Raw genomic sequence first — 27,944 nt, forward strand, 5'->3', positions numbered from 1 at the left:
ACCTCCGAAGCTCCACTATGTTGTTAGTCGCCGTTTTCCTCTTGGCAGTGAGAACTGAAGCCGCTTTGAAGATCGGTGAGTTACCGCTGAGTCTGCGTAAATTGTTAAGGATGCGATCGCGGTGCCGGGTTGCGTTTTTTCGAGCAGACACAGAGCAATCTATTCGGAAAGGGATGCTGGAGGCCGCGACGGAACACTCGGATGTACCGATCACCTGTAGAACGATTTTCCTGGATAATTACAGCCAGAACATTCAGAATAAATCCCGGATCGAGTGAATATGGCCGGATGAGCTCCGAAACTGTTCCGCTCGATCAAACACTCTTAGGCACTCGAATCCTGTGATGCGTTTCTCAATTTCGTCGACAACTCAATTATCTCAGTGAACTGTTTAATCCGGCCAATTCGAAATCGCTCCTCAGGGTTCCAATCCTTCGGAGGTGCGGCGATGTCGGTGTTGAAGGATGGAATGCTCGGCAAATGATTGATCGGTACGCAGAGAACACTTCCGAATGGGAACCCCAAGAGAGTTGCCGCTGCTCCGGCGGGACCGGCGAGTATTGAATTTTAAGTCGACGGAGTTCTGATCAGGGAGGGATCGTGCGCGGCTTTCTCTGACTTTTGAAAACCAGAATCTGATCGTTCCGCTTCATCCATCCGCGAAATCAAACCGGGGACACTGCATGGCGGAGTCAAAACATTCAGAACTCACTCCGTGCCCCGGACCTCCTGAGTTTTGGGATGCGTGCGTCTTTTCTTAATGTCGTAGATCAATACGATCAATGCCGCTCCGACTAGTGGTCACTCCTAATAGACCACCGGTGTATGTATGTATTCGCCATCCTCGTAGCGACAGATACGGCAGCGCTCCGACCAAACGGGGGGATTAGACAGACTGATGGTCATAGGCGTTATCCTTTTTCTCTTCTCCTGCCTCTCCCGAACGATGATGATGGTTTTTTACGCCTAGAGCAAGTCGCGTTGTGTGAGGCTGGCGTCGAAATCGGAGCGAGGTTTTCCTCGAATACGTGGTTGAATAATTTTTTCCACGAGCTAGCTATCTACCAAGTCGGTTCCAACGTTTGAGCGCCGAATAAAATCGAACGCTCCCAGCAAGTTTCCGCGCTTTCCTGGGACGTTAGACGAGATGTCGGGGGTCGGGACGAACGAGTTCCGGGCTCTTGTGAACGAGAACAAATGGAGAATGCGTGTTCCAAGTGAACTCTTCAACCTCGTACGCTTGCGTCGACGGAGTCAGCATGTCTTGCTCGCATTCCGCGATCTATATCCACAAATGAGGCGTTGGAGAAAGCGGATGAGCCGAGTATCGAGCAGAGTATCATCCCAGATCTGAACAATGGAAGGCACAGAATCGCTTACGATTACTTATTGCGCACGCTCGAGATCTGAGATGTTCTGAAATCTCTTGCTACCGACTTTCGAGGCTCTCCGAGGAGACGCTCGCTCCGAGAGCACAAAAACCCGTGACAAGTATGCGACGAACATTCCCTCGGTGGCCACACGCGAGTAATAAAGCCCCAAACAGATGGCTCGAGAGTCCGTCTGCCCGTGGCTCATATCTATTAAGCGACTCATTTGGTCCCGCAATCTCGGTCTCTCTGTCTCCTCACATCCGATCATGGTGGAAGTGGGAGCCTCGTTCGGCGGAAACGCTGTCCGGCAGAACTTCATCGTTGGATGTCACGGAATCAGGGAGTCGTCAGCCACACGATTTTAGGCCGGACCATTGAACGACATTCGAACGTGCATACAGTCGACCCCGACTTAGAGTACTCAACCTCGCAATTTTCCCCTCGCTCACAGTCGACATCGTTGGCAAGTGCAAATCGTTCACCGCTCCCTGCCTGCCGACATTCTTTCTTCCTATTTCTATTGGAAGGTTCTGTTCGGAGAGTTGACGCTCGACCACTACCTCGATGGTCCACCGGATCGGGAAACGAGGCAGGGAGCTCGGAGACGAATCGACGGACGGTCGTCCGGGAAGATGATGAGGCTCCTGTTCAGCATGATTCTCTTCCTGGCGGTACAGGAGAGACGGCTCGAAGCCTCCCTTTGGTGAACGTCGGTCGTCAGGCCTCATGCAAACGGCCGAATCTGCCAAACGAGAAAAAACAGGCCCTGGATAGATTCGTCAGACAATTCAGACCGTAAGGGACGAAATTTCCTTTCCCCTCCTCGAATTGCTCGGTGGTCAATTTTCGAGAAGGAAAACTTGATGAGAGTCTTTCGCTCCGAGCCAGTGTTCCCTCCGCGGAAAACGAGAGATGTCGTCTGCCGTCTGATAAACTCATTAATGTTCGAGATAAGCGCCAGGGTTATCACGGTAATGATGCTCTGCGATAAGGGCCGCATTAGCCTATGTCGACGAGGAACCAGAGCATCAAGTTCATCAGCAAGTTCAGCTTATCTCATTTTATACTCCATCGAATGATGCTCCGGCTATCGTGACCGTTTGAATCGATGTATCCGAGGATTAAAGTCCCTGTCACAAGTCCGAAAATGAGTGAAAATGCAGGGGCCTGACTCAGTGGTTCATTCGTTACTAAATTACAATCGGAGGAAGTGAATTCATGTGTTGCTCTGTGTCATTCGAGTTCTGCGTGACCAGGACTCCGGTCGCTTCGAGAGTTTGTCCTCCCCCTTCCCCGACAGCCTCCGAGCGCAGTCCCTATCTCCGCCCGTTGAGCTGGGGAGGGGGACATTAAATACTCTCTCGTGTGTTATGTTGCAGTCTCCATGTCAACAAGCTCTCGGGATGGGTGGGGAGGTGTCGACGCTCTGTGAAGTTTAGCGCTGAGCGCTGCGAGCTACCGGTGCTCGCTGTGTTTCACCGAAAAGCCAGAACGGCTTCGTGACGCTTAATCGCTAAAGTCATAACTCCCGGCGACATCCCGTTTGTGAGCAGAATAGTTTTCAATCTCGGAAAAAATCGCATCGGCGGCATCCCGGCACCGACGTCCCGATGACTTCTGTCTGGCATCGCATGATTCGAGGAGGAAAAGAAATTTATTATGTATCGGGAACCGTAGGGTTGAGCTGGATCGTACGTTTTTCGACGAGTAGAAATTCCATACGAGCCAAAAGGAATGGGGGAGGTTGTGCCTACGGAACGTATTTTCTCGGGAATTCCGTGTCTTGTTCCCTGCTCCTCCTGGGTGCCTGCGCGGGAAAGTCGAGTCTCGGGTCTCATGTTCGATCTCAAGCCGACATGACGTCATATGGCTATTAAGCTCGATCACTAGATGCGCGAACGGACCTAATCTTGTCATCCTCCTAACCGCTAGGAATTTTCCCCTCGTTCGCACGATGTTTGAAAGGAAAACTATCGAGTCAACTAAATCCTCGAGAATTTGAATCTGCGCTTGATAGCTGTCAATGGGAACCCTCAGACAATGGCAAGGCGTTGACCCCTACGTCTTCGGAGAGTTCAGCCATGTCGAAACCACGAATGCCCATCAGGTCCGGCAAGCATAGACCCATGTTCGTACGTGGCTCCGAAATCCGTTCCTCCAGTGAAGCGCGTTGAATACTGGGATGTGATTCCTTCCGCGCCGCCGGTAGGGTGCCTCTGTCATTCGTAACGGGGTTTGCGAGGAACGGTTTCCTGCCCATCTCAACGTGGAGCCACCCAGCCGGCCTGCCATCCGACCCTCCAACATACATTCGAGTCTACGAGGCCACGTTCGACACGGGAAGTGTCGGGGAACGCTAGCCGAGGTGTAAACAAAATTCGACCGAAGGAATGGGCGCTGGGCGAGGAAGCGGAATGTCTGAGGACGTGTCACGAGGCTCGGTGAAGATTTTTCCACGTTCCTCCGAACACTCTTTTTGTGCTTCACCCACTCCATGCGGGTCTCCACGTTCGGCCATTCATCCTTTACTTTCGAAAGAACGACATACGAGGTACTCTATGAGAGAGCATTCTGCGTGCCTTCCTCCAACCACAAACTCCACTGGGCGGCAGTTCCAAGTTTTCGCTTGCCTCCGACCAGTCCCTCGGTTCTCTCCTCCCTAGTCGTGAGGCGTTTCCCGGAGAAAAATCGCTGTCAGCTCTGATTGTAGCCATGAAAATTCCGATGATTGACAGCCAATTTCAATGACAACCGCAATCCTAGAATATAATGCATACAGGCGCATTTAGGTCCGTAGCCCATACATTCAATAATGAATCTTACCGGATGCACGAGCGCTCGGAGTGATTCTGAAACCAGCTCCTCCTAGTTCCAAATAACTACATCCGTGTCGGGCTCGCGAAGGAGAGCCTCAACCCTCTGTTATTTATTGCTCGAGGCGGTTTAACTTCGGGGGAAAAAGAGAAAATCGTTCCCGACTCTCATTCTTCTAATACGCATCCGATTGTGGTTCATTCGAGGACAAAAACGTGTGCGTGATATGTCTCGCCTTGCAAATTGAAACAAACGAACACAGACCGACTGCATCCGAAAGAATGTATCTCCTAAAACGGAATCGCATGCTCTTACACGGCTGGGAAATGACGGAGAAAGAAACGCTCCGGGGCGAAAGCCTCTGCTCCCTGCTCGAGTGCGACGTTTGCCCCCGAATCCGGGCAGAGAAAAAGCTCTTATCTCTCGGTATCTTGGTCGCCCTCAGCGAACCCAACAGAAGTAGTTAGTCTCCACAAGCTTGCGGGATTCAGAGGCATCGCAGGTCACGGATTCCGCATCTTGTTGGAGAAGCCTGCCCCGAACTGAGTCGACTCTCGACCTAGCGAAGCGTCTTGCGAGACTCCACGAATTTTTCCTCGGAACGAGGATAGTTGGAAAATCCAAAGAATATCCTGAGCGAGCCGCACAGGCCTTCTAGAGGAGATTCAGGGCGCAACAGTCCTATCGGGATTAGATGTCGAGCTCTTCCTGTCATCCATGTAGATCCAAGATCATGCATCATCTCACCGCTGATCGATGCCGCGATGAGCTCGCACTGAGGTTCTTTCCGCTTCCCGAGCTCATCTCCGTCGTATCCTGCCCACCTCCATTAACAACTTCCCTCGGATCCCAAATGTTCGGAGCAAGCAGTTCGCAATGAGAGTTTCCGAGACTGACGAAGACAACCAGCGCAATAGGGAGGCCCTGACGTGTTCGTCCAGGGTGAATATTCGCCGCCTGTGATCGTTTCAACCACGTGTTCATTACGAGAGTGTATGAGGCTACAGCATCCGAGTCAACGGAAGGCGTTCCAAGGCGCTTGAAACTTTGCGAGAGAAGAAATATTCAAAGTAGAGTTCCCGTTCTTGCAGGCGGTCTGGTGAGCGCTGGACACTCGCGTACGAAAGAACTGCTCGAGGAAATCATCAAAGAGAGATCTTCGAATCTCCCGACACAGAATCGTATGCATCCGGAAATTGCATACGTGGAAGCGAACGCCACGTTCGCCATCAGTAACACAGGTGAGTTCAATAGTTTATTTTCGCCTCCACCTGCCCCGGATTGACAGCTTGGCTGTGGGTGGAAAATGGAGCTTCAACTGAGCTTAAGGTCCAGTCCCTCTGAGCCAGCTTGGTTCCCGGATAGACTGGGATCGCAGATCAAGGAAGATCACTGTACTCGGATGGGGCGCCACGGGAGTGCTCAGGCATTATTCATGCAGGCAAATTAGCTCCCGATTTTCGAAGGGCTCCGCTCGCGCGGACCGCCGCTGCGCACCTCGAGTGGACTGAAGCTCGAACGCCGATCTCATGAACTCCGACGACACACACAGTCAGTCGGTGGGAGCGATTCGTTTCCTTCGTTCCGCCTTCTAACGCTTCTCCAGCAAATTGACGTTGAAGCGATTTCGCTCCGAAAGAGGAAGTGGAGCGCATGTCTCGGACTCCCGAATCAGAGTTGAGGGTAGAGGCAGGAGTCGTGACCATCTGCCCTCTATCGCGGACGTTGACAGCTCTAACGTGAACTCCCCGAATCACTACAGACCCATGCGTCAATCACAGTGCTATAAGGGAGCGCGAATTGTTCGCCGCGGGCTCCGCGACGCTCTTGTTCAACACTGAAGAAGTGCGGGAAGAGAGAGTTCCCCGAGCAAAACCTCTCTGTCTGTTTCGGAGCAACTCGAACGGAGGAGAATCGGAAGGTCGAGAGGAGCGATGGAAGAGTACAAAACTTCATCCGTCCTGAATAAACAACCTAAGGCGCGCGAATCTTGTCGGCGGGTCCTTCCCTGGGGGAAATAGTGTTCGCTTCACGGCAAATTTCCAGTTTGTCCCCCGATGCACGGGGAAACAGGCGCGTTCCGAAAACTTTCGCTGGGATCGATAGAGGAATCTATATTGGGATGAAGCGTGAAAGTTGCGAACTCTCGATATCCGTTCGGAGACAAGCGTTTTGGATCCCATGCGGGCGATTGCTTTTGTTTCACGGTTCCGCTGGAATACGCAGCAGATCCCTCGGAGAGCCCGTCCCCGACTGAACAGACGCGATGTGCTAGATTGAAAGCTCGCCCTCTCACTTCTGCGTCCGTTCCGGAGCGTACGGCGGAGTTGTCCGTAACGATATGAGCGGAGCGTGCAGCTCTTCGATATCGTGCATGGACCGCGTTTCAGTTCCGTGCCTTGAAGCGATAGCGTATGTTGTTCCCTGGAGTTTGCACCGAGTGTGTGCGTGAATAATCGACAACTCACTGGGCGGTAATTGCAATGGAGGCTTCTCTTTCCGCGGAGAAAAAGCTGGGGTACAATTCACCGCGGACATACGCAACGCATAGAAAGCTCCAAAAGAAGATCGTACCGACGTATGTACCTTCGATATAAATTTTTTCAACGGATCCTCGGGAGCCTCAGATCTCATCAGCGAAACAGCTGCCTTCGGCTGTTCAAGGAAAATGAGTGGGGGAGAAAAAGTTCGGTTAGACAGATGTTGATTTCGTCTCCTGCGCCGTCTGGCGAGCCTTCCCGTGAGACTGACTGAGTGAATGGGACAAAGGATCGTCAGAGTTCCTCTTCTCGGGACGGCTTGCGAAAGATCAGAGATTTCAGGATTTCTCCAATTGTTAGGAGCAACATAAAAGATTGAGGAGCGACGGGAACAAGGAGGAGAAGAATAATGGAGCAAAGGGGGGGGGGCGCTCTCAATCGGCAATGTTCTGAAAACCGAGTGATGGAGCGTAAAGCCGTGTCCGCCACAGAGGACCTCGAATGGAATCGACGGCGGCTCTAATCGCAACGCAACAAGCGCACCGACCCCGGCCAGCTATCGGATATCTATTTATTCGAGAACGATGATGATATTGAGCACGCAATACGGCCCGCGGTTGAGGGAACCAGCTCGCCGGTATCCTTAGCGTTCTCGCAAAGGCGGCTGTCCGGTCTTCTGTGTATCGCTCACCCTCCCATCAATCAGCGGCGACCGAATGACGGTGGGGTGGAGTGATTCTATGTGTTCCTATCGAAGTGTTTTCGGGCCATGTCTCCACTCGAATTATTCCAGTTGAAGCTGCCGTGATGCGAAACGACTTCATCCCGCGATACGACAGTACGCATATGGAGTAATCAATGACAGGGAACAGATGATGATATGACACACTCCAGACCATCGGGGGAAATCAACGTATCCAGAGATGGGCGTTTGCAAAGTCGGCGCAGCGGTCGGCGGAGAAAACGTTGGGATGTTGAGACGGGGAAGAGAAGAACGGGAGGAGGGAACGACGAGAATACGCAATGGATGGTCGAGGCTTATTGCCCCGTCGAGTGAGGCAAACACTGAGTCGTTCGATCAGGCGGAACACGTACACCGCGGTTGTGTTTGCAGCGCGTCTTGCGGTGTTGGCCCATCACGATGAATATTGTTACCTCTCCCGGCGAGAATAGAGCCCTTATCGCGGACGTAAGTCTTCACATTAATCATCCTGCGCCCGCCTCTCGATCACGAGCAGGTCGACTTTCGATGAACTTGCCCCACGAATCGGGAAGAAGCAGCATTAGCTGGCCGGGTCAGACGAAGGTCCGACACCGTCGGCGCCGCAGACAGGGGCGATCGGAATAAAAATCATCAGGCGACCTATCCCCGAAATCGAGACGAGTTCTCGGGTTCAGATCCTGGAATGGAAATGAAGACTCGATAAATCCTACCTGGAGCCTCATTCCAGGATCTTTCCGATCGACGACATGCTCGCGGTGCGTCGAAGCTGCATTATAATGATATCACGATGAGTTCACTCTCAGTGCCTTAATGTGTTCTCCAAATCAGGAGATTTCCTCGGACACGATCGCGTATCGGAGTGAAAACTACGAAGTCGTATGAAAACCGGAACAACGGCCTCACGTTGATTCTTCCTAGAGTTCAGCGCACGGAATTCAGGACATCAGATTCGCGAGTTAGATCCTCATCTACGCCAAGTCAAGTACTTCTGACAGAGACTTCAACGGGATAGGGGTTAGGGAGTTTCTCCCGCGGAGCACCGCGTGCGACCTAGGGCTCCGGAGAGGGTGTCGCCGGAGTTCCTTATCCCTCCCGCATCAGATCAGGCGGCTCTAATTGCTGCCGCTACCCCTCTCCTTCCATTGCTGAAGTCTAGTCTTTGAGACTGTTCAACTCAGCTCCGCGTGGAAAGTCAAGAACGCCCCCGCAGTCAAAATGAATCGGAAAAAAATTGTTCCTGACCGGCTTAGGGTATCCAGCTCTATCTTGGAGATTCCCTCGTCGGATCTACCTCTAGCGTTTTAGCGATTCAGGCAGGGCTCGAGATGAATTCCCTGCGCTAGCTCGGCATATTTCCCTTCTCCGGACCGATACTGATTTTTTCGTCTTCTTCCTTTCAGCTTGCAGTCAGATAGGCCAGGGAGTGTCGGCTGTTATTTCGTCGTGCAGCGGGACTGTGCACGAAACTTTGAACAGCCTCTCGAAAAGCCTTAATTTGCCATACATCAACACAGCTCCCGACGTCGTTGATTCGGCGTTTCGCAGTCGGGCTGCCGAATCGGATGAGAAAGAATTTACAATCGTGCTAGCTCCATCGACTGCCAAAGCGACCGCCGATCTCATCCACAGCAATAAATGGAGAGACATTTACTTCATTTACGACAAGCCCGAAGGTGAGCGTTTCAGAGCGATGGGAGCACATGTCCCGGCTCGTGAATCAAACCTGTGCCACTGAGAATTATCGGACTTCGGAACTTGCGATTCAGACGGGGGGGGGGATTCTGGGATTTCCCCGAATTTACTATCTTAATCAATCACTAGCCACGTGTGTAAACATCAATCTATCGGTAGGACTCGACGAACTCGAACACATCCTCGCCGAACTGCCAAGGGACGCTGAAGTCGAAGTCAAGGGACTCCACCAAGTCACTTCGAACTCGTCCGCCTTGAATTACCTCCAGGAAGTGGAGAACGCGGCATGGGACGTAGAGAAACATTTTATTTTGGCGATGGATGTCAAAATGGCCAAACGAGTGGTGGAACTGGCGTATCGTAAGAAACGAGCGTATTCCCATTTCATCGTTCCAAGATTCGTAAGTTCGAGCCAATCAAAAGCAGAATATACGTCACTCTCGCTCAAGGGGAGCAAGAATATTCTCTCTTGTCGCCGGGGAATGATTTCAAGAATCCATGAATTGATCGATGAATTCTCTCCCTCTGTCAGACTGTGAAACAGTTCTGGTCCGACGTCAGGATGTTCGATCAGTCCACGGTGGCGAGTTTCCAAATCATCGACGAAATCGAGTTCAAAAACATGAAGAGCATGAGGGGCGGTGTGTCGACCCCGAAGAACCCTGAAGATGAGAACGTTAACGTGAGTAATCAGGAACCTTCATCGACTCTTCAAAATTAGGTATCAAGAGAGATATTCTGATGGGCATACCCTACCGAATTGATTGCTCAAAGACAATTCCAAACTTTGTACACGCACCCACAAGCGCGGCTTCCAACACGTGATCACACTTCCATGCTTAGCAAACACCCGCTGCCGACCTTAAAAAAAATTACGTATCGGAGTCATACTTGGGAGGAGTCCCAGCTCTTTCGCGCTCACCTCCGACAGAATCTCCCAGCGACCGCCCTTGTGGGGCATCGTTCTCCGATCGCGACCCGGGGAATCCTTCTCACATGCGGGAGTCTCTGAGGAAATCATTCGAAGGTCGCCAGGACCTCTAGTGATGGGTTAAGATCTGAAGGGAACACAGATCTTAATCGCGATGATTGCTAAGTGTAGAATCGCCTCGAATTTTTTAGCAAATCAGCTACTCAGGTGACTCGGACGAAAGGTTTTTCGCAGCTGATTACAGACGTTTCCAAGAATCAGTGTTTGATAATATGGAGGTAAGCCTTCTCGTTGTCCAACGGCACTGAAAATCACCTTTGAACGGCCAATTTCGATGCACCGCACTGCGCGTACACACGGAATGCTCTCACGAGACGAACCCGCGGCTTTTCCGCCCGGACACACGCAAGGCTCACCGTCTGCAAAGCTCTTTCAGCATCTTCATTCTTCTTCTCGTATGGAAATCCGTTTCTCAAGTCCATCTACGAACTCCCCAGGAAGAGGAGGCGTTCCTTATGGACGCCGGCCAACTTCTCGCAGAAACGGTCCAAGCCATCAGCAGGGAGCAACCGGTCGTCGCTGGAGAAATCTTCAAAGAGCTCTCTCAGATCCAAGCCTCGGTCTCCTGCTATCGAACTCCCCTGGAACCCTATGCGCAAGGGCGGACGATCGTCGAGCTCATGCGAAAGGTAGGTTTGTTGCTCATTGACACCCCGCCGCCAACCCCGCAGCTGTCCGGGACTTGTCTCGTTCCCGACATCGTAAACCGCCATTCGATATTCATAGTCCTCGTTTACAGATCCGCTTCAAGGGTAGCACCGGTCAGGTGAGATTCAACGAACGAGGCAGGCGGACCGAGTACCAGCTCAGCGTTGTGGAGCTTACCTCGAATTCAGAGGCAGAGAAGGTTTGTGTCGCGGAGCTCTCCGAACAAATATTCATTTTCTCGTAAACATGTCGGTGCCCGGATGACTTCGTCTCCGCAGAAGCGATTTCGACTCGGTCGATTTCGCCATGTCGTTAACACGCTCTGAATTTTTCCAGGTGGGTTCATGGAGTGATCGTGAGGGATTGCGATTTCTCAACGAACACGAACGACAAGCAAGACGCTCCCGAGTCAAGCAGGACGTGAACAAGAACATCATCATCACAACAATCATTGTGAGTCCGGGAAATCCCTCAAGTTTTTCCCCGGAAAACAAAGCCGTTGAAAGCTGTCCTATCCGATGACTCCTATCGCGCTGTCGAAGCTATGGGCAAATTCATCTCGGCGATCCCTCCATCCAATGGAATATCTCGCCCTGATACGAGAAATTCGGGGAGGAGAAACTTCCGCCCGGTTCTCATCGTGGCATTCCGCCCAGAATGGAATATTCAAATATCCTGGTGGATCATGCGGGGGGGGGGAGGTGGAGAATAAAACCGACCTCGCGTCTGACAGCGGACTTCTCTCCTCAGGAACGCCCCTTTTTGTTCTTCAAAGATGAAAACGACACCCGACCCCACATCGACAACGTGGACGGGTACATCAAGGACCTCATCGAACGTGTCATGCGTGACATTCCCGGTAGACCGCAATTCGATATTCACTTCGTGAAAGACGGCAAATTCGGCTACAAAGATCCCAAACAGGCCTCCGGGTGGAACGGGCTCATCGGAGAGGTGCTCCGCAAGGACGCCGATATCGCTATCGCACCTCTCACCGTGACGACCGAACGAGCGAAAGTCGTTCACTTCAGCCAGCCCTTCATGAGTTCCGGAATCGCGGCGATCGCACATAACGGCGCCGATGACCTCTTCAACATCAGGACTCCGTTCGCCTTCCTTCGACCACTGGACTACAAGATCTGGCTGTGCTTCCTCGGGGCGTACTTGGTGGTTGCTACGATTCTTCTGATAATCAACTTGATAAATCTGGCTGTCGCCACTCCTCCGGTCGACCCGCCAACACCATGCAGACATTTCTATAACTCGGTCTGGTACGCGTTCGGGATGTTCATGTCGGAAGAATGCAATAATTGCCGTCCCAAGTGAGTCGCAGGATATTTCGTCTTTCTCCCGGATCATGATTCTCCATCGCCGATTTACTGGGATAGATTCCAGGAAATCTCCGATGGATCCGGTCCATCGGAGGTCAGAAAGGGAAAAGCGACGAGCAGAGTTCTAAGTTCCTGTTTTCTTCAAGGTCCTTGGGTTCACGAGTCATCGGATGTTCTTGGTGGCTTTTCATCTTCTGCTTCCTTTCAATCTACACAGCCCAATTGTGGATCAATGAACCTTTTTCGCCCACTGGAGAGAATCTACCCAAGTGCACACGGGAGCTCCTGTATCAGAACGAAATTGAATACGGTCTGGTGCGGGGCTCTGTCAGCGAAGATTTCTTCAGGGTGAGTGCCTCATAGATTGAAATCAAGCACGAGTCCATAGAGCGATCTCAAGGAACGGAACTCAGTTTTCAGGCCGGCCGATTCCTTATTTCTAATTCACTTTACCTAGATATGAGGCGATATATAGTTTATAACAAAATATGTAGAAGATGATATATGACTATGATACAAAGGGGAGGTATCCTTACATAATTCTCCGTACAATTCGTCTATCCGCCGTCTGATTTAATAGTCGTCGGGATGTAGGCGGAGAGACGAAGAAGAATTGACGATTTTTTCCTCGCAGAATACGGACGACGAAGAATACAAAGAAATGTACAAGCGCATGCTCTCCTTCAACGACAGCGTCATCGGAAGTTATTCAAAGGTTCGTTTTGTCAGACATTCTCTTTCCCTCTGTTCGACATCCAGCGAAGTCTCTGAGTTATGGATTCACTATCCTGTACGAAGAACGCTCAGTTAGGAGAAAGAGATCAAAAAATCTCGGAAGAAAGAGTGCCCGGAGGACTGTAAGGAACGGACCACAGAATTAAAATATCAACGTTTTTTTTCCAGGCAATCGATCGTATCCGCAACAACTCGCGATTCATCGTGTTCGCAGATAGCAATCTCGTGAGATACACATCAGCGAGAGAACCTTGCGACACCATCCAGGTCAGCCCTTTCGCCCGCATTGCCGTTACAGGAAACGTCCCGGGCAAACAAGCCCGCATCGGGCGGCTCAGCAGCTTTTATCGGCCTATACGCTCACGACTGTCCGTTGGGACTTGCAGGTCGGTACAGATTTGCGACGTTCGCAGTACGCCATCGCAACTTCGAAGCATTTCGCTCTGCGAAGGAAAATCGATGAGATCATTACCTCTCTGCGGGACGAGGGATTCCTCGAGCACCTGGAGAGTAAATGGTTCGGGGAACAAGCCCTAGACTGTCCCAGTGAGACACCGGTCATCGCTCCTAGTTTTCTTTCCGTAAGTTTCTCTCCATTCGTCGAGGCTCCCTTCCCTCCTAGGTTTTCATCTCGCCGAGGTGAACCTCTGGTGAGGGCAATCTTTGGACACTGTGCAATCCCACAAAACCCGGATCAGAAGTGGATTCTGATCGCTTTGTCGATATGGGATCGACACGTGCCCACCCAGCGGGCCGCGGACGATTCCGCGATCAGAGCCGCCGACGAGAAGCAGCAGTCGTCTGCTCGTCCTACAAGCCGACTCTCGGGGCACCGAGCGGAGCTCCTCAAATCGATATCCATATCCATCCTGTATAATGACGGGGAAGCATACGGGTTAGGTCGAGTCCCCTACGTCGCTCGATCCTGTGGTTCTCGAGTCTGAGTTGCTTCCCCATCTTTCAGGGTCGGAAGAAATCCGAAGTTGCTCGACCACTAGGCGTCCGCCGAGTTTTGGGATGGTTCTTCATCTTAGGACTAGGATTGCTGATTGCGCTTTTCATCACGATCTGCGAGGTCTATTGCAAAAAACCGAAGAAAATCCGATCACCCGAAGAAATTGCCGAAAGGAGAGCCGCTCGAGAGGCTAAGAAAAACAAGAAGTCTAAAAAAGACAAGGCTGAAGAGGTCGAAACGCAACAGCTCACGGCCCATGAGGCGCCAATAGGAAACTCGCAAATCGATGATGGAGCGTCGACGAAACGCGATGACGCCACGCTGAAGAAGAGAGGTACGGACCTTCAGGAATTCAATGTGGAAATACCTAGAAACTTTCTCGACTGCTCCCCCCTTCTCTCTGCCTCCATATTGAGTCCGAATTTTGATCACGCTCCTACAAGGGAGGTCCCAAACGTTTTACGAGAATGATATGATTGTGCGTTTCTCTCACTCAGAGAACTTGAATGCTAGCGCTGGCAGCGTTTCACTGAGCGGCACCGCCGTGAGTCCGTTCCCGAGCGGAGGATTTCTGTGCAGGGATATAATTAGAGTCGTTCCCACAGGAATTCCGCGCGAGATGAAGATTGATGAGGAGTATCCGGCCGACGATGGAGGCTTCAAAAGGACCGAGTTGCCCCCCATCGCCGACGTGGAGCCCTTCACCGATACGGATTCCAGGTCAGCGTCTAGTCGTGAATATTTACGTAGAAGACAAAAGTTCACTGGGTCTAGACCCAAGAGAAATCTGACTTCTATCACGGAGCGGACGAGATGATGAGCTCTCGTTCACGTACCGTCCCGAATTGCCGAACACATCATGGTGTGTGAGCTCGTTGATCTGTTATGGGAGCTCGCGCTACATAGTTGCAAATCTAATATGGATTCGGACTCGACTCTTACCCTCGACTGTCTTCCCTGTTCCCACACTCGATCACGGTCCTATGACACGAAATCACTAAACCCATGATCTGAAGTAGCGATCCTCGCAGGTTCTCTGAGCCGGGCTGTTGACAGACGGGAGCATATCTTATAACGTCCCGAGGGATAGGACATCTGTTGATCGACTGTATATCAGTCTGGTTGATCAATTATTTAAATTGGGCAATAACTGATTCACTCGCCGTTCGATTGACTGTCAAAGCTAACTAACAAGTGGTCCCTTACGTCCCACTGGAGCAGTAGCACTGCCCCGTATCAATTATACCAGTAAAGGCACCTCTTCATCGTCGGACACCCGAGTCGTATCCATCTACAGTTGCTCCCTTATGTGAGTTTCGTCATCGACACTAGTGTGTCAAGTGCCGTCCGTAGACGGCTAACACTGCTTCACAACTGACCGATTTGACTGACTCACCATCAAGTGCCCTCGCGACACATTGCAAAAAGTCACTCTATACCTCTGTCCTCACTTTCCTTGAACACACCAACAAAAACCTGCGCAACTCCTCCGTCTCCGTGTCGGCTGCTTCTCGGTGAATAACGAATCCCCTCCAGAAACCGTCTCCGGATACCCTGTCCGGACGACGAGATCGCACTCGATATTGAGGGGATACGGGATCGCACCTTGGGGGCAGTCATATCTACGGATGAAATGTCCGTAGTGACGGCCTTCAATCCGCTATTCCCTGTTATTCCCTTGTAATCATCCGTTCCAGGGGAAATGATCTATGATTAGGTACGGGAGTGGATCTAAGAGCAGCGAGCCGGCTCTTTTCGAAAACTGTGCTGCGGGGAGTCATTCACGAAATCCGTCCCGTGCGGGAAGCTCGTCCGACATCATGCACAGCTGATCTCTACCCGATATTCTTCATTCATGATCTGCTCATGGAACAGATCACGTACAGCGAATAGTCACACGACCCAGGGAGAAGGTCACTCTTTTGTTTTTGTTTGTGTGTCTGCCTAAACTCTTCCGCGCATCTGAAGCTGCGACTGTCTGTATTCTTCGGTTGAGTCGTTGACCTGTTCACCCTGCGATATTTCCACGGATAAGGACACAAAAACCCTTATCCGTGCGCGTATTCATCAATTTCCGTTCATCGCGATCTGAATCATCCATTCTATCTCTAACTCATCGAATCATCCTCACCTTGCACCCATCGGGGTCACTATCGATGCCCTTGACGGCAGAGAACTCATCAAAGCATCATTCGGTGTTTTTTTCGGCCGAAAAAAAAATCTCGAGAGAAAAATCTCATGAGATACACGCTTTCGTTCGCTCATCTCACGCCTGACGTGGTCGTGCTTTTTGCATCAGTTGAGCTCGACGCCGGCGGCCTCAGAGTCGATGGTTGACGAGATAAATTTGATTGATCAATTTTCGGATGCTTTCTTCGTAGAATCTGCGGCCAGGTAAGCACACTGCTGGGATGTAGTTGCTATGGAAGGAGAAGAAGAAATTCTCGCTCTCGCTGCTGCTTCCGCTGCTGCTGCTGCTGCTGCTGCTAACGTCGGGTATCGCCACTGACTGCGATACCGCAATCCCTCTTCTGTTCTGCTTGCCTTCCGTCGACCTTCTCTCTGGTTCTCACCGGTTCACTTTGTTATGTCAAAAGTAGACTAGTCGTTGGGGATCCTTCCTGGCTGCTCTGTCGATCATTTGTCAGCATTTTTGCTTGGCACTTCGAGAGCAGCGGAATGACCCCCATGCGCAGGAGAAATCCGTTTTCGAGCAGTAACCACCAAATGCATGTCATCGAACGAAAGTCTTCACTCTAAAATAAAACGGCATCCGAGCCTCGGTCACATCAATGGCCCGACGGAGTTCCGGCCCAGAGTTCAGGATTATTCTGAATTATTGGAACATTCGATGCCGAGCCGGAAGACGAGTTCAATGACGTGTTTGGGTAATGTCTCGATGCTCTCTACGGCGAGTTGCTCACCTCGATCTCTTACAGGGACATCGTCCAGTCACCCTCATCGGGCCAGTCCGCCATGTTGAAAATGCAGCCCGCCATGGCACCAACACAGATGACTGCCCCCGTCGGCAAGCCGATCCAACAATTGCCATTCAACAAAAGAGTCATGTCTCCCGTTCAGATGCCGATTGTTCCACCAACTAAACCTCCATCTGCCCCGCGCACACCGTCTCCGGCGCCCGCGGGACCTCCCATCCCGGCGGCGACGCTGCCCAGTATGAGCCCAATGAGTGCAATGAGTCCCATGACCATCGGACCGCCTTCATCCTTCAACACAGGACCTCTGTCGCGGATGGAGCTCGAGGGCCAGCCCGAAATCAAGTCGATTGATCGTTCCCCAGCAGAAACTCCCGGCAGCCCGAGTCCTCCCGAAGATCGGATCGACCCCATCCTTGGAGCGCTGCCGCCACCGCCGATGATTCGACCGACGATTCAAAATCAGGACTCGATCGGTTACGAGAGTTCGGACGTTTAAGGGAGAGCGAGAACAGAAAAGAGGAGATAAGGGACCCGCATGACATCGTCCGGAAGATGTCCCACGGGATTTGAGGATCAGAGAGCCACGCGACTGTGGATATAGGATAGCGTCGGCTACATACATTTTAATATTTGAAAACCACCGATAAGTGTCTCACCTCTGTCTTCACCTATTTCCCTTCGCTCGTCATCGTTGCGTCTCTGGGCATCCTTGTCCTGGAGCGCCGATGATGGGCATCGGGAACTTTCGAGAGAAGTTTTCAAGACGGTGATTCAGGATTCTCCGTCGATTTGCAATATGAGCTCTCAAAACTCCTTCTATGTTGCCGAAATCAATTCCGATGTTTATTGCGGGAATGATCACTAGGGTGAGAACTCGAACGTTGGTCTTTGTTGAGTGGAAGAAAGCACCAATAATAATATTCGAGCGGAGAGATCCTCACTTGACGAGCCTACATCAGATTCTCATGGCTTATGTGATTGATCGCTCTGCCGCCCGGAAAGAAGCGACGAACAAATTTCTGATCACACCCCATCGAAAAGCGAAGAGTCCCGAGATTCTGGAAACTTTCCTGATCGAGGCGGCTCATGGGAAGAACCTCTTAACCTATACATAAACGATTCGGCGGATTCTTCTCGCCAAAAGGAGGCGTTCCTTGTCTCTTGTCACGCAGTGACTTCTGATTGTGATTTAGTGGAGAAATTCGAATCTTGGAGAGATATAACTCGGGGATTTCTCCGTACCTAAACTTCGAGAGGGATCATCACCTAACTTACAAACGCTGTGAAATTTTACTCAAGTCGTAGACTGATGGAGTGGAAACGGAACCCGATCTCACAGCCTTGCTATTGAGGCAGAATCCTTGTGCTCAATTCATCGGCCCACACTCCCAGCCAACTCTATCGAATCCCATACGAATTCAAATGAACAAATTTTGCGCGTACATCGTCAGTCATTTTCCCCCGCTATGGAGTCCTCTCCTGCTCGAGCGCGTCGGAAGATCCCATCGGCGAGAAGTGCAAGGTCTATCTTCTCAAAAATCCAAGAGATGTCTCGGAAGAGACGTAAAACTCATGTACCGTGGGGAAACCTCTCAATTACTTAAGCCGGTTCGGGTTCAAATGGTGCTCCCATGCAAAGCAGTCTTAACTCTTGTGACCGTGTGGAATTCCTCTCGAAATCTCTTCATGAAATCCAATTTGAAAGGATGAGACTTAGGAAAGCTCAATGCTCCTTTGCTCCTAGGCGATGCTCTCCTGGAAGATTTTCTCTTCCCCAGACGAGACCTTCGTCCCAGAATCAGGAAAAAAACACGTGTCACTTGACGTTATCCAAAGTTCTCGCTCTTTCACTGCCATTTTGTAATTAGTGGATATCATAGAAGCGCTGCGGAATGCGGTGTCATCATTTCATGCATATATTGATCTCGAAATAGTATTCCGAGATGGCTTTTCGCGGATCAATCTCGAGTGTCCTCGCCGTCAGCCCGAGGGAGGGCTGCAGACTTACATCAATATGTCCCTCTTTATAAATTGTTCCGATCAAGCTCCTCAGACTCGAATGTTGCGGACTATCCTCGCACGGATCTCTTGAAAGCATTCTCTCAGGCGGTCGGTGCGAAACTGATTGAAGGCAAGTCATTTTTGTGTGAGCTTCTTTACTACAGTCGTAGCGCAATCGCCTATGGTCCCTCTAGAACTTAAGCCCTGTGTTATGATCTCGAGATGTCGTGGATTTCAAAGATTTAAGTGACTCTCGTGACAGGCATGGGTTAGAAGGCTGCGTCCATCTCACCAGCGGTTAGTGTCCTTGTAATATATCTATCCATAGATCCTGTATAAACTCTAGCTACCCTGACTCGTTGGGCCCGGTCGGATTCTTTGATGAGTTCCCTCGTGTTCAATCATCTCCGAAATTACGGGTCGAGGAACGTAAATCAAGCTCAAGCGAGGCAAGCCTGCTCGAGAGAGGCTGTCCAACTTCTATAGAGTCTCGAATTTCCTTACTATCATCGGATATCTCAGAACGACTCTCGACAATTAATCGACATGAGGCTCAAATCTGGTTCCAACCAATTGATTTCGGATCACTATATTCAACGCGGCTTGTCTCAACCATAAGACGAAATTTGGTCGTCGCAGATTAATGCTTACGACTACAAGTCATCAGTAGAGACGTACGGCCGATCGTTCGGCTCGACAACATATAGTGGATAAGAAATATTTATGCGGAAGCTGAGCGAGACTTCCTGGTGTAGTTGACATAAATGTACTCAATAAGGAAATAGATTGACGTTGATTCAGCTGCCACCGATCTTACGTTCATTATGGTACGGACGAGGAATTCGTCACAAGCAAGCTGTAGAAAATGCCCTCTACATCTATTCTTGAATCCTGTGGATTTTCATCTTCATTCGACGTTGGAGGATTTCCCGATCCGATCTTTCGGGGGACTTAAAGATGGTTCCTCCCGTGGAACCCGTCCCGGTAATTTAACTTCGCCAGGTAATCAATTGTAAGTAGGTAAACTTCTTCGGCTCAAACTCAGGTGAAGCAGTTTCACGGACACATGATATCGTCTTTATTCACGAAAACGTTCACCTTCTCACATGGTGTGTCTATGACGGTGATGACGAGATAGAAATTTTTCACGGATTCAGTGTAATATTACTAAAATCATCATTGACTGATTGGTCGGATGAATGGCTGATTGAGAGAACGAGCGAATGAATGAAAGGATGATGAATAATCTCAAGCACTGTAATCACAATAAAGCACTGAATTGTGACTATCGCCGCATAAGGCCCTGCTGAGCAACGCGCTAAGTCTTCATTTATGATGAGCCTCCATATTTTCGAGAGCCAGACTTGTGGCTCTCGAATGATTATCCGCCGTCGATCGGAGGAGAATTCTTCCAGAGATCATTCTATTCCTCTCTCGACTGATTGTGCCCATCTGTCATTAATAGTCAGGACCAAGCCCGCGGATCCATACCCGTTTCCGAACATTAAGTCACTCGCACCATCGACGCAGCCCGTTTTCAAATCAGCTACGGAGAACGACGATGAGGTTGCGATTTCCCCGCGGCGTCTCGCGATAATATACTCACCTAATGGAAGCAGCACATGTGACAGTGCTGGGCGCTTCGGAACGGCGGGAAGGAGGATCTTATTATTCGAAAAGTCTGATGCAGACACCGCGTACCCGATCGCCACATTCTGCTGATTCGTAACGCCGGCGCCGCACAGCCCGAGCTACAACTCTAACTGCGATATTCGAGAGTCTTCGAGTCCCACCAAGAATATGGAAATCAATTACCATGATTCCTGATATTCTCGCGCTCCCGATCCGCCAACCTACCGAGAAGCTCTCGGAAGTAACTTGAGCAGTCCGAAGAAGCCGCTCCGATGAACACTCGTTCTTTGTTTCATTTCTCCGAAGCTCACTGCGTATCCTAGGCTATTCGACCGTCAGCAGCTCTCAACCTCGGCAGAAAGTACCGAACTGCTGTCAAAAACCTCAGCTCGCTCTGATTCTCCCAACAGTCGGAGTCTACGACCTCGCGAGGTCACCCACCGGGCTGACTGAGTCTTTCCTCGCGGTGTAGCTGCTTCCCGCTCTGAGCAGTGAATGAGAACAGCGTGTTCTCGCACTTGCCACCCCGGCTATCTCAACGTATCACAGTTACATAAAGCTGTCACCCGATGAGACTTCGAGAACGCTCCTCAAGGTCGCTCGTGAAGAGCCTCCCCGCCGACGCGAAATCCCATGATTTCGGGGTATCCGGAGACCGACGACAATGATCATTCTATGACACGGATCATGCACGTATTCAGTAATCGATAGTACCGGGCAGTATTCCCGAGTCATAAGCAGCTGGGCCTGAAACTCAAACTTGCTCAGAATGGAACCGGATAAGATGCCTCACGAATCACAAGCTGATCGAATCACAGTCGCTACCTGGTTGCTACTCTAGGTCGCGGGCCACCTTGCCCGCTCGGTGTATGTTTGCAGTATCGTTCGGAAAGGCTTCCCTTCTCGTTGCCGGCGAGCACTTTTGAACGGGTCATGAAGACTCGACCTACAACTGAGAGGTCAGCAGACGTCTTGAATAGCGCGCAGAGCTTGACTCTGAATTACCATTCCGGATGACATGTACCCTCCGCAGAAGGTCCCGCAAGTAGCGCGGATAAATATATTTATTGAGTACTTAGGTGTTGCAACGCTTCTCTGGAGGCGGATTGTGTGGTTCAAGGGTGACCGTACTCCTATTTCTCGCGGAATCGATTCAATGTTTGCGGACGATTGCGTGTCCTGGCTGAGAGCGGTCAATGACAGGGCCAGGACAATCTCTCCCCTCGCAGAGGTATTGTCCTTTTGTCAGCCTGATCCCTCGAACTTACAGCTAAGCCCCAGACAAAGATGACGTGTCGAGGTGATGGGCGTTCACCCCCCGGATATTACTCGGAGTTAAAAATATGAAGGACACTCTCATGTTAGAAATTTGATTCGCTATTCGAAGATGATCCCCCAAACCCTGGGACTTGTAGTTTCCGAAATGCCTCCCAGCGATAAGCTCTCTTGCGGCTTCTGGAGACTATTCCGTGGCCATCTGATTTTCCGCATCGGACTAGGCAGTGTGCCGGGAAAATTTATTGGAGGAGTCAACACAAATCGCAGTTCGTCTCCCTGCTATGTCCCACTGTGTGTCCCGGAACTCAGAGTCCCGGGGTGGAACGGAAAATCGTGCCGAACTACCGTGGGAGGAGATCGGATCGCATCGATTTGCAATTAAGACTCGAAATATTCTGGACAGATGAGATATATACATACGGTATGAACATTGGCGGTCTCTCTCGCTTCGTGATCAGGTTTCGAAGACCGAGGCTATTGTTGTTTTTCAACTGGTCACCGAACGGAACTCTCGCGCGGCACGTTCTCCGGCTACAATTCTTACAGGATAAGTCGGTGTTTATGGGCTCGGCTTCGGACCGGCTGAGCCTTGAACCGTGGCCAGATAGAAATTTCTCGGACGAGCCTTCAAAGAGAGATCGCATTCCTCTCCCGAAAGTCGAACGAAAGGTGCCTTATGAATGACACATCGATGTTCCCTCGAGTTATTTCCCACTCAGCGGGATCTCCCCGTAAAGTCTGAACATTTTGAGATTCCATTGAAGTCGGTGCTTGACATATTTTTGAATCGTCCTATTCTGCCCCACAAGAAATCCATGATATATTTTGGCTCCAAGGAACACTCGAAATACAAATCTCCTGCGGGTATTTTCGAGTTGTCAAGGAGAGTGAGCAATCGATTCAGGCTGTCTTCCTCACGACGGGCGTCTCAGTTTTCAAATGTCAGCCTCTCGGGATATTTGACGCGCCTCCTCGTTAGGGGACACGATGGTCTCAACAATCGTTGTACGCGGCGAGTCCTCAGGATCGACATGAACGGAGCATTCGGCTCCTCACCTCTCGGGGCTGTCGTAGGCGAGCAAGGCGCCCTGCATAGAGAGATATGAAACGATTGTACGTTCATGACATGCTTGCTTAGTCTGAAAGTTGAAGAGCCTCCTTGCTGCAGCTGAGTGGGTACTCCCCGAGGAATCATCAATTCTCACAAGTCTTATCCCGCTCGGGAGCGAGGGAAAAATTGTAGGATACTCTGCAAGACTAGGACTTATCTGTGGACCTCCGGGTCTGGGCGGGTCGGTCGCCCTATCTAGATCATGGAAATGAGTTCCTGTGCAAGGCTCCTGATAGATTCAACGGAGTTGATCAGGTCTCTGACTTGAATCGCGGGCGGATTGTGTGACTCAATTCACGTTTGCGCTGCGAGGCGCAACGATTTTCTGAAAATACTAGCCGCGGAATTCCCGAAGACGCTGTCGGCTTGGACGGGAGGCAGTCGCAAGTCCCTTGAGAGGTGCGCGGTCCTGATTTGAACTTTTCCCGCCTCCCGAGCTCAGAACACAGCCAGATTTTGGCTCGAGAACCGTTGTTTTCATTCGGGAAATGTAATTTTTGAGCTTCGTCATCGAGCTCGGCCAGCATCGGAGCCGAACTCAAGCCTGTGTCTGACAGCGATCGTTGAGGCTTTTCCACGCACAGAAAGACGTCCGCACCGAGCGGGTTTCTCTTTCGCGCGCTTACCCTCCTCCGAGTTGTGACCCTCTCCGTGGGGCTCTGGAGACGCCTAACGTGAGTTTGACTTCGTGAGCCTTCAGCTGTGCTCGTTGACAAACTGTGCTTGGAAAGCCCTTCCTACGGACTCGGGACGCAGAGAAAAGGTTGAGAGAGCCGCTTCGAAAAACCGCTTTTCCGAACATTTCGTAGCCTTACTGGTGAATCGAGTCTAGCATTCGAACAGTTTTTCAGTCGTTCCGCCACTCGGTCCGCCCGTCGGTCAATCCGTCAGTTGATCAGTCAGTCACCTTGAGCGATGTCGCATGATGACCCCTAAAGTTCCGGAACGAGCGACAGTAGCCTGCATCTGCTAGTTGTATCGGAAACATACTTAGAGAGAAATGGGCGGAGCGTACGTAGATGCTGAAACTTTTTCGCTGCTTGCCAAATGGAGAGAGAGCTGCGTAGATCAAAAACCGTGATACAACTGCCGAATACTATTTTATATCGAGCTGATCATCACTTTGCTGTCATTGGCTTGGCACTCTATCGCTTACGCACTTGAGTTCTCGCACAGACACAGTGGAGGAAGCGCTCGAACGAGAAGTCTACTGTTCACCTAGGCCTTCACCTTGGCTTGACTCCGTATGCTCAACTCGACGCGGTTCGAGGGAAGGCGCACCGCGTTCGAGAGCACTATCCGGAGACCGTTTCCATTGGAAAGCACGCGGATCCCCGGAGCTACGACCGGGGAAGCCATTTCCAATCGGTTGCTTGTGCCGCATCCCGACACTCCGACATTTCGCTGCGATGAGCGTTGTTCCATCATTGACTCAAAATCGATCGCTATTTCCGTGGATCGTCTCTCGGGGCTTATTCTGAATCCAGACCTTCTGATTCACCTTGCATGACCTTGGAAAGGCGTCGCTGCCAAATGCATTAAAGGCTCTGGGTATCGTCCTTCGAGGACTTCGAGCCTTCGCTAAATATAGGATATCCTCCGTCGGAAGCACAAGCTTCGGGACCGCGATCCGCTGTCTCGAGCGGACTCGGTTACAATTCCTTTTCGGAGCCGAACCGCTAATCGATCTGCCTGAACAGATCAGAAATTCCGACTAGACCCTCCGCTCACCCTGTCGCTCCGCACACAAATATATGAATTCCCCACCCGCTCTGGAATCTCGTTGTGCTTAATGGTGAAATAGTTACACTGGGTGTCAACGCGATGCTTACCTCAGGACGCGGGTTCGCGCACCGAGCCACCCTTTCTCGGTCCCGGTTACGATCGCGCGCTCAGAGAGAGGGTTTCCCGCAGACTATAAGAGTCTTGAGGTCTGAAAGGCTCTCACTCACGGCTTCCTTTCGTTAAAGGTGTACGACTTCGTATCCAACAATGGTTGACCAGGCTATCAAGGATAAGCTCGAAGCTGGCTTTGCCAAGCTTCAAGGAGCCGCGGACTGCAAGTCTCTGGTGAAAAAATACCTCACCAGGCAGGTGCTCGATGAGCTCAAGGATAAGAAGACGGCTATGGGAGCGACCCTCCTCGACGTCGTTCAATCCGGTAAGTTTTTATTCGCCCAAAGAGCGCCGGTAGAAAGAGCCAGGCATAACGGAATGTCTTCCGCTCGAGGAAAGACGAAGTGACACGGGAACCCTCGGTGTTGAGCTCGTCCATTGAAATTTCACCCATCGCGATCGGAGTGAATTAGCTGTAGTTGCGAGATCCCAACAAATCCGCGCGGAGATTGTCCAACAACGCAGCTGGGTTTTGCCTTATCTACTTCGGTCAATACGTGGTGTAATTGACTCGTTTTCAAGGACACGGAGGAGTTGGCCTTACGCCAGCGCCGAAAGGGACTTGCAGACATTTTCCCGGGCTGAGTCCCCGGGCTCATGAAATGACGGGGCCAGTCGCTCTTTTTTTCGGGATCTGACATTATCGTTTCGGTATTGTCTGGAAGGAACACTCTCTTGTGGATACGGCATTCCGGTGGACTCTCCGTGGGGGCTTTCCTGCTCCGAATCGGACAGAAGAGGGAAATTCTTTCCACTTCCTAATAAAATATCAGTGCTCCCCTACGAGTTTCCCGGGAGGCGAGTGCCGATAGCCGATCTGGGCTCAGTAACAATAGTTACGAATCGGAATCAACATCAGCGGATATGCGGTGAGCGGCGGTTCTTGGTGTGTTGGTCGACAAAGAGAAAGAGCCGCAGATCTTTTGGTTGCTTCAACCGGTAATGTGTCACAGTCTCCGACCACCTTATATAGGATCAGACGAGTAAACTATATATAACCAGGAGACTCTCGAGACACATGTGCATGCTCTCGGCTTCCCTCTGAGTGCCCTCTCTCTTAGTGGTGGAATTTTCGTCCGCCTGTCAATTCCGAAGCGTCTTATGTGAAGCTCTCCATCTCGTCTATGAGAGAAATCCCGAAAGAAATCAATAATTCAATTAAGAGAGATATCGTCTAACGATAGATTCATTGAAATCCAGGATACTCCGAAAAAAAGAAGAAAGAAGGTTGCATAATGAATAGGAAAAAAAACTTACTCCGTTGAAAAAATTCCAGTATATTACCTGGATATGTCGCTTTCTCTAACGTGTCGGCGCTCCCTCGTTCTAGGCATGGAGAATCTCGACTCGGGAGTCGGCGTGTACGCTCCCGATGCGGAGTCTTATAAGACTTTCGCTCCGTTGTTTGATCCCATCATCGATGATTACCATCAAGGGTTCAAGCCCACCGACAAGCACCCCCAATCTGACTTCGGAGATCTCAACCAGCTCGTCAACGTGGATCCCGAAGGCAAATTCGTTATCTCCACCCGCGTTCGTTGCGGTCGCTCTCTGCAGGGCTATCCTTTCAACCCCTGCCTCACCGAGAACGTGAGTATACGGATAAGTGACCAACCATAATTCGATTCGAGTTGAGTCAATCCATGCCGTCCAGAACTGGATGGAAGTTTTCGCAAAAGTGTCACAGATATCCTTGTGCCTTGGTACGTTCGCCTCCGGGGGAGTCGCAGTTTTTAGACTCGTTGGATCGATCAATGACAACAGTTACCCAAGGTCCTGGCCGTGGATAAACCTAATGCGGATGACTCGATATCTGACCAAGTCAAAACTAGGATGTGAGGGGACTCCACACACACCTCTCTAGGCGGCGTGGCGTTCTGTTCCTGTTCAATTCCCAAAACGACCGGGGGATGTTCTCTGTGGGATCTCGATGCCTCTCACCGATGATCGATGACGTACTCAATGTTCTTCCTTCCAACAGCAATACAAGGAGATGGAGGCGAAGGTCTCTTCTACCCTGAAGGCTCTCGACGGTGAACTCAAGGGAACTTACTACCCCTTGACCGGAATGGACAAAGCCACCCAACAGCAGTTGATCGACGATCACTTCCTCTTCAAGGAGGGCGATCGCTTCTTGCAAGCTGCCAACGCTTGTCGATACTGGCCCGCTGGCCGTGGCATCTACCACAACGATGCCAAAACTTTCCTCGTCTGGTGCAACGAAGAAGATCATCTTCGCATCATTTCCATGCAGAAGGGAGGCGATCTCAAACAAGTTTTCGGTCGTCTTACTGCCGCGGTCAAGGCCATTGAGGCTAAGCTGCCTTTCTCTCGGGACGATCGTCTTGGCTACCTGACATTCTGCCCCACTAACCTGGGGACAACCATCCGGGCCTCCGTGCACATCGCTCTGCCCAAGCTCGCCGCCGACCGCGCAAAGCTCGAGGAAATCGCCTCTAAGTACTCTCTGCAAGTCCGCGGTAAGCTGACAGAGTATTTCTCTTGTTATCGAATTCCTCCCCAGAATCGTAGGTGTCTCTTTCGTCGTGTCCTTTTCCCCGAGTTTGGATTCGACCTTATGGTTCTTCCCTAATCCTCAGGAACCCGTGGTGAGCACACCGAGTCCGAAGGCGGAGTTTACGACATTTCCAACAAGCGGCGTATGGGTCTGACCGAGTTCCAGGCCGTCAAGGAGATGCAGGACGGTATCCTTGAGATGATCAAGATGGAGAAGGCTGCCGCCTAAGAAGGACACCGTTCTCCTCCCAAGTATCCTTTCTCGGAAGGGCCGAGTTTCGCTGCGATGTGCTAGGCAATGCTAACGTTCAACACACTGCGCTGTTCACGATCGTCGCTTTGCAACTTTTCGCCGCTGTCCGACGTCGTTGCTCGCTCGAGCTCCGACAGCGAAGCAGTTTCTTTAGGTGTGACGTCGTTCCAGAGTTGCGATCGTAGCGAATGAGTCATGTTCAATAATTCTGATCGATTGATCGATCGTCAAATATTCGACTGATCGATTGGTCGATCTTTCTGATTGGTCAAAATCGTTTTTTCCCGTTGGTGAATCCTTTGAAACTATAATTCCTACTGTCATCATTGGTATGTTGATGCTGATCGATACGTAGCTCGTTTAAGAGACGACAAAAACCCGAACGGGTGTCATCGAAGCACTACACACGTTCGAGTCGAGGACCCAGACATCAGCCTACTGTCCTTAGTATAAGGCCTTATACGTAAGGTGCAGATGATGTTTCTGGGCCGTCTAAGCTCAATCAACTTTGATAGTCACCTATTATCATTATTTCGGTACGCGAGATGATAATAAATACAACAAACGATTAATA

At 50.9% G+C, this 27,944-nt stretch overlaps 1 protein-coding gene across 1 annotated transcript; it reads left to right on the forward strand.

Moving 5' to 3' along the window:
• Positions 1-17: 17 nt before the first annotated feature.
• On the forward strand, positions 18-27,944 carry LOC100908272 (glutamate receptor 3). The gene is made up of 19 exons (XM_018639601.2): positions 18-75; positions 5,279-5,428; positions 8,792-9,064; positions 9,243-9,484; positions 9,616-9,765; positions 10,512-10,703; positions 10,814-10,921; positions 11,059-11,175; positions 11,473-12,044; positions 12,200-12,401; positions 12,688-12,768; positions 12,957-13,055; positions 13,175-13,369; positions 13,753-14,077; positions 14,349-14,463; positions 24,675-24,865; positions 25,931-26,190; positions 26,582-27,080; positions 27,201-27,944. The coding sequence occupies exons 1-19, from the start codon at positions 18-20 to the stop codon at positions 27,344-27,346; spliced, it is 3,975 nt and encodes a 1,324-aa protein (XP_018495117.2). The 3' UTR covers positions 27,347-27,944.

Source organism: Galendromus occidentalis, unplaced genomic scaffold, assembly GCF_000255335.2.
Source record: "Galendromus occidentalis unplaced genomic scaffold, Mocc_1.1 scf7180000077446, whole genome shotgun sequence".
Classification (NCBI taxonomy): domain Eukaryota; kingdom Metazoa; phylum Arthropoda; class Arachnida; order Mesostigmata; family Phytoseiidae; genus Galendromus; species Galendromus occidentalis.

Excerpts from the sequence above, each read along its gene's own strand:
- LOC100908272 (XM_018639601.2), top strand. The coding sequence starts at position 18 with ATGTTGTTAGTCGCCGTTTTCCTCTTGGCAGTGAGAACTGAAGCCGCT. Across the intron at positions 12,045-12,199 it reads TGCAATAATTGCCGTCCCAA|GTCCTTGGGTTCACGAGTCA; the intron begins GTGAGTCGCAGG and ends GTTTTCTTCAAG. Across the intron at positions 14,078-14,348 it reads CGCCACGCTGAAGAAGAGAG|GAATTCCGCGCGAGATGAAG; the intron begins GTACGGACCTTC and ends TCGTTCCCACAG.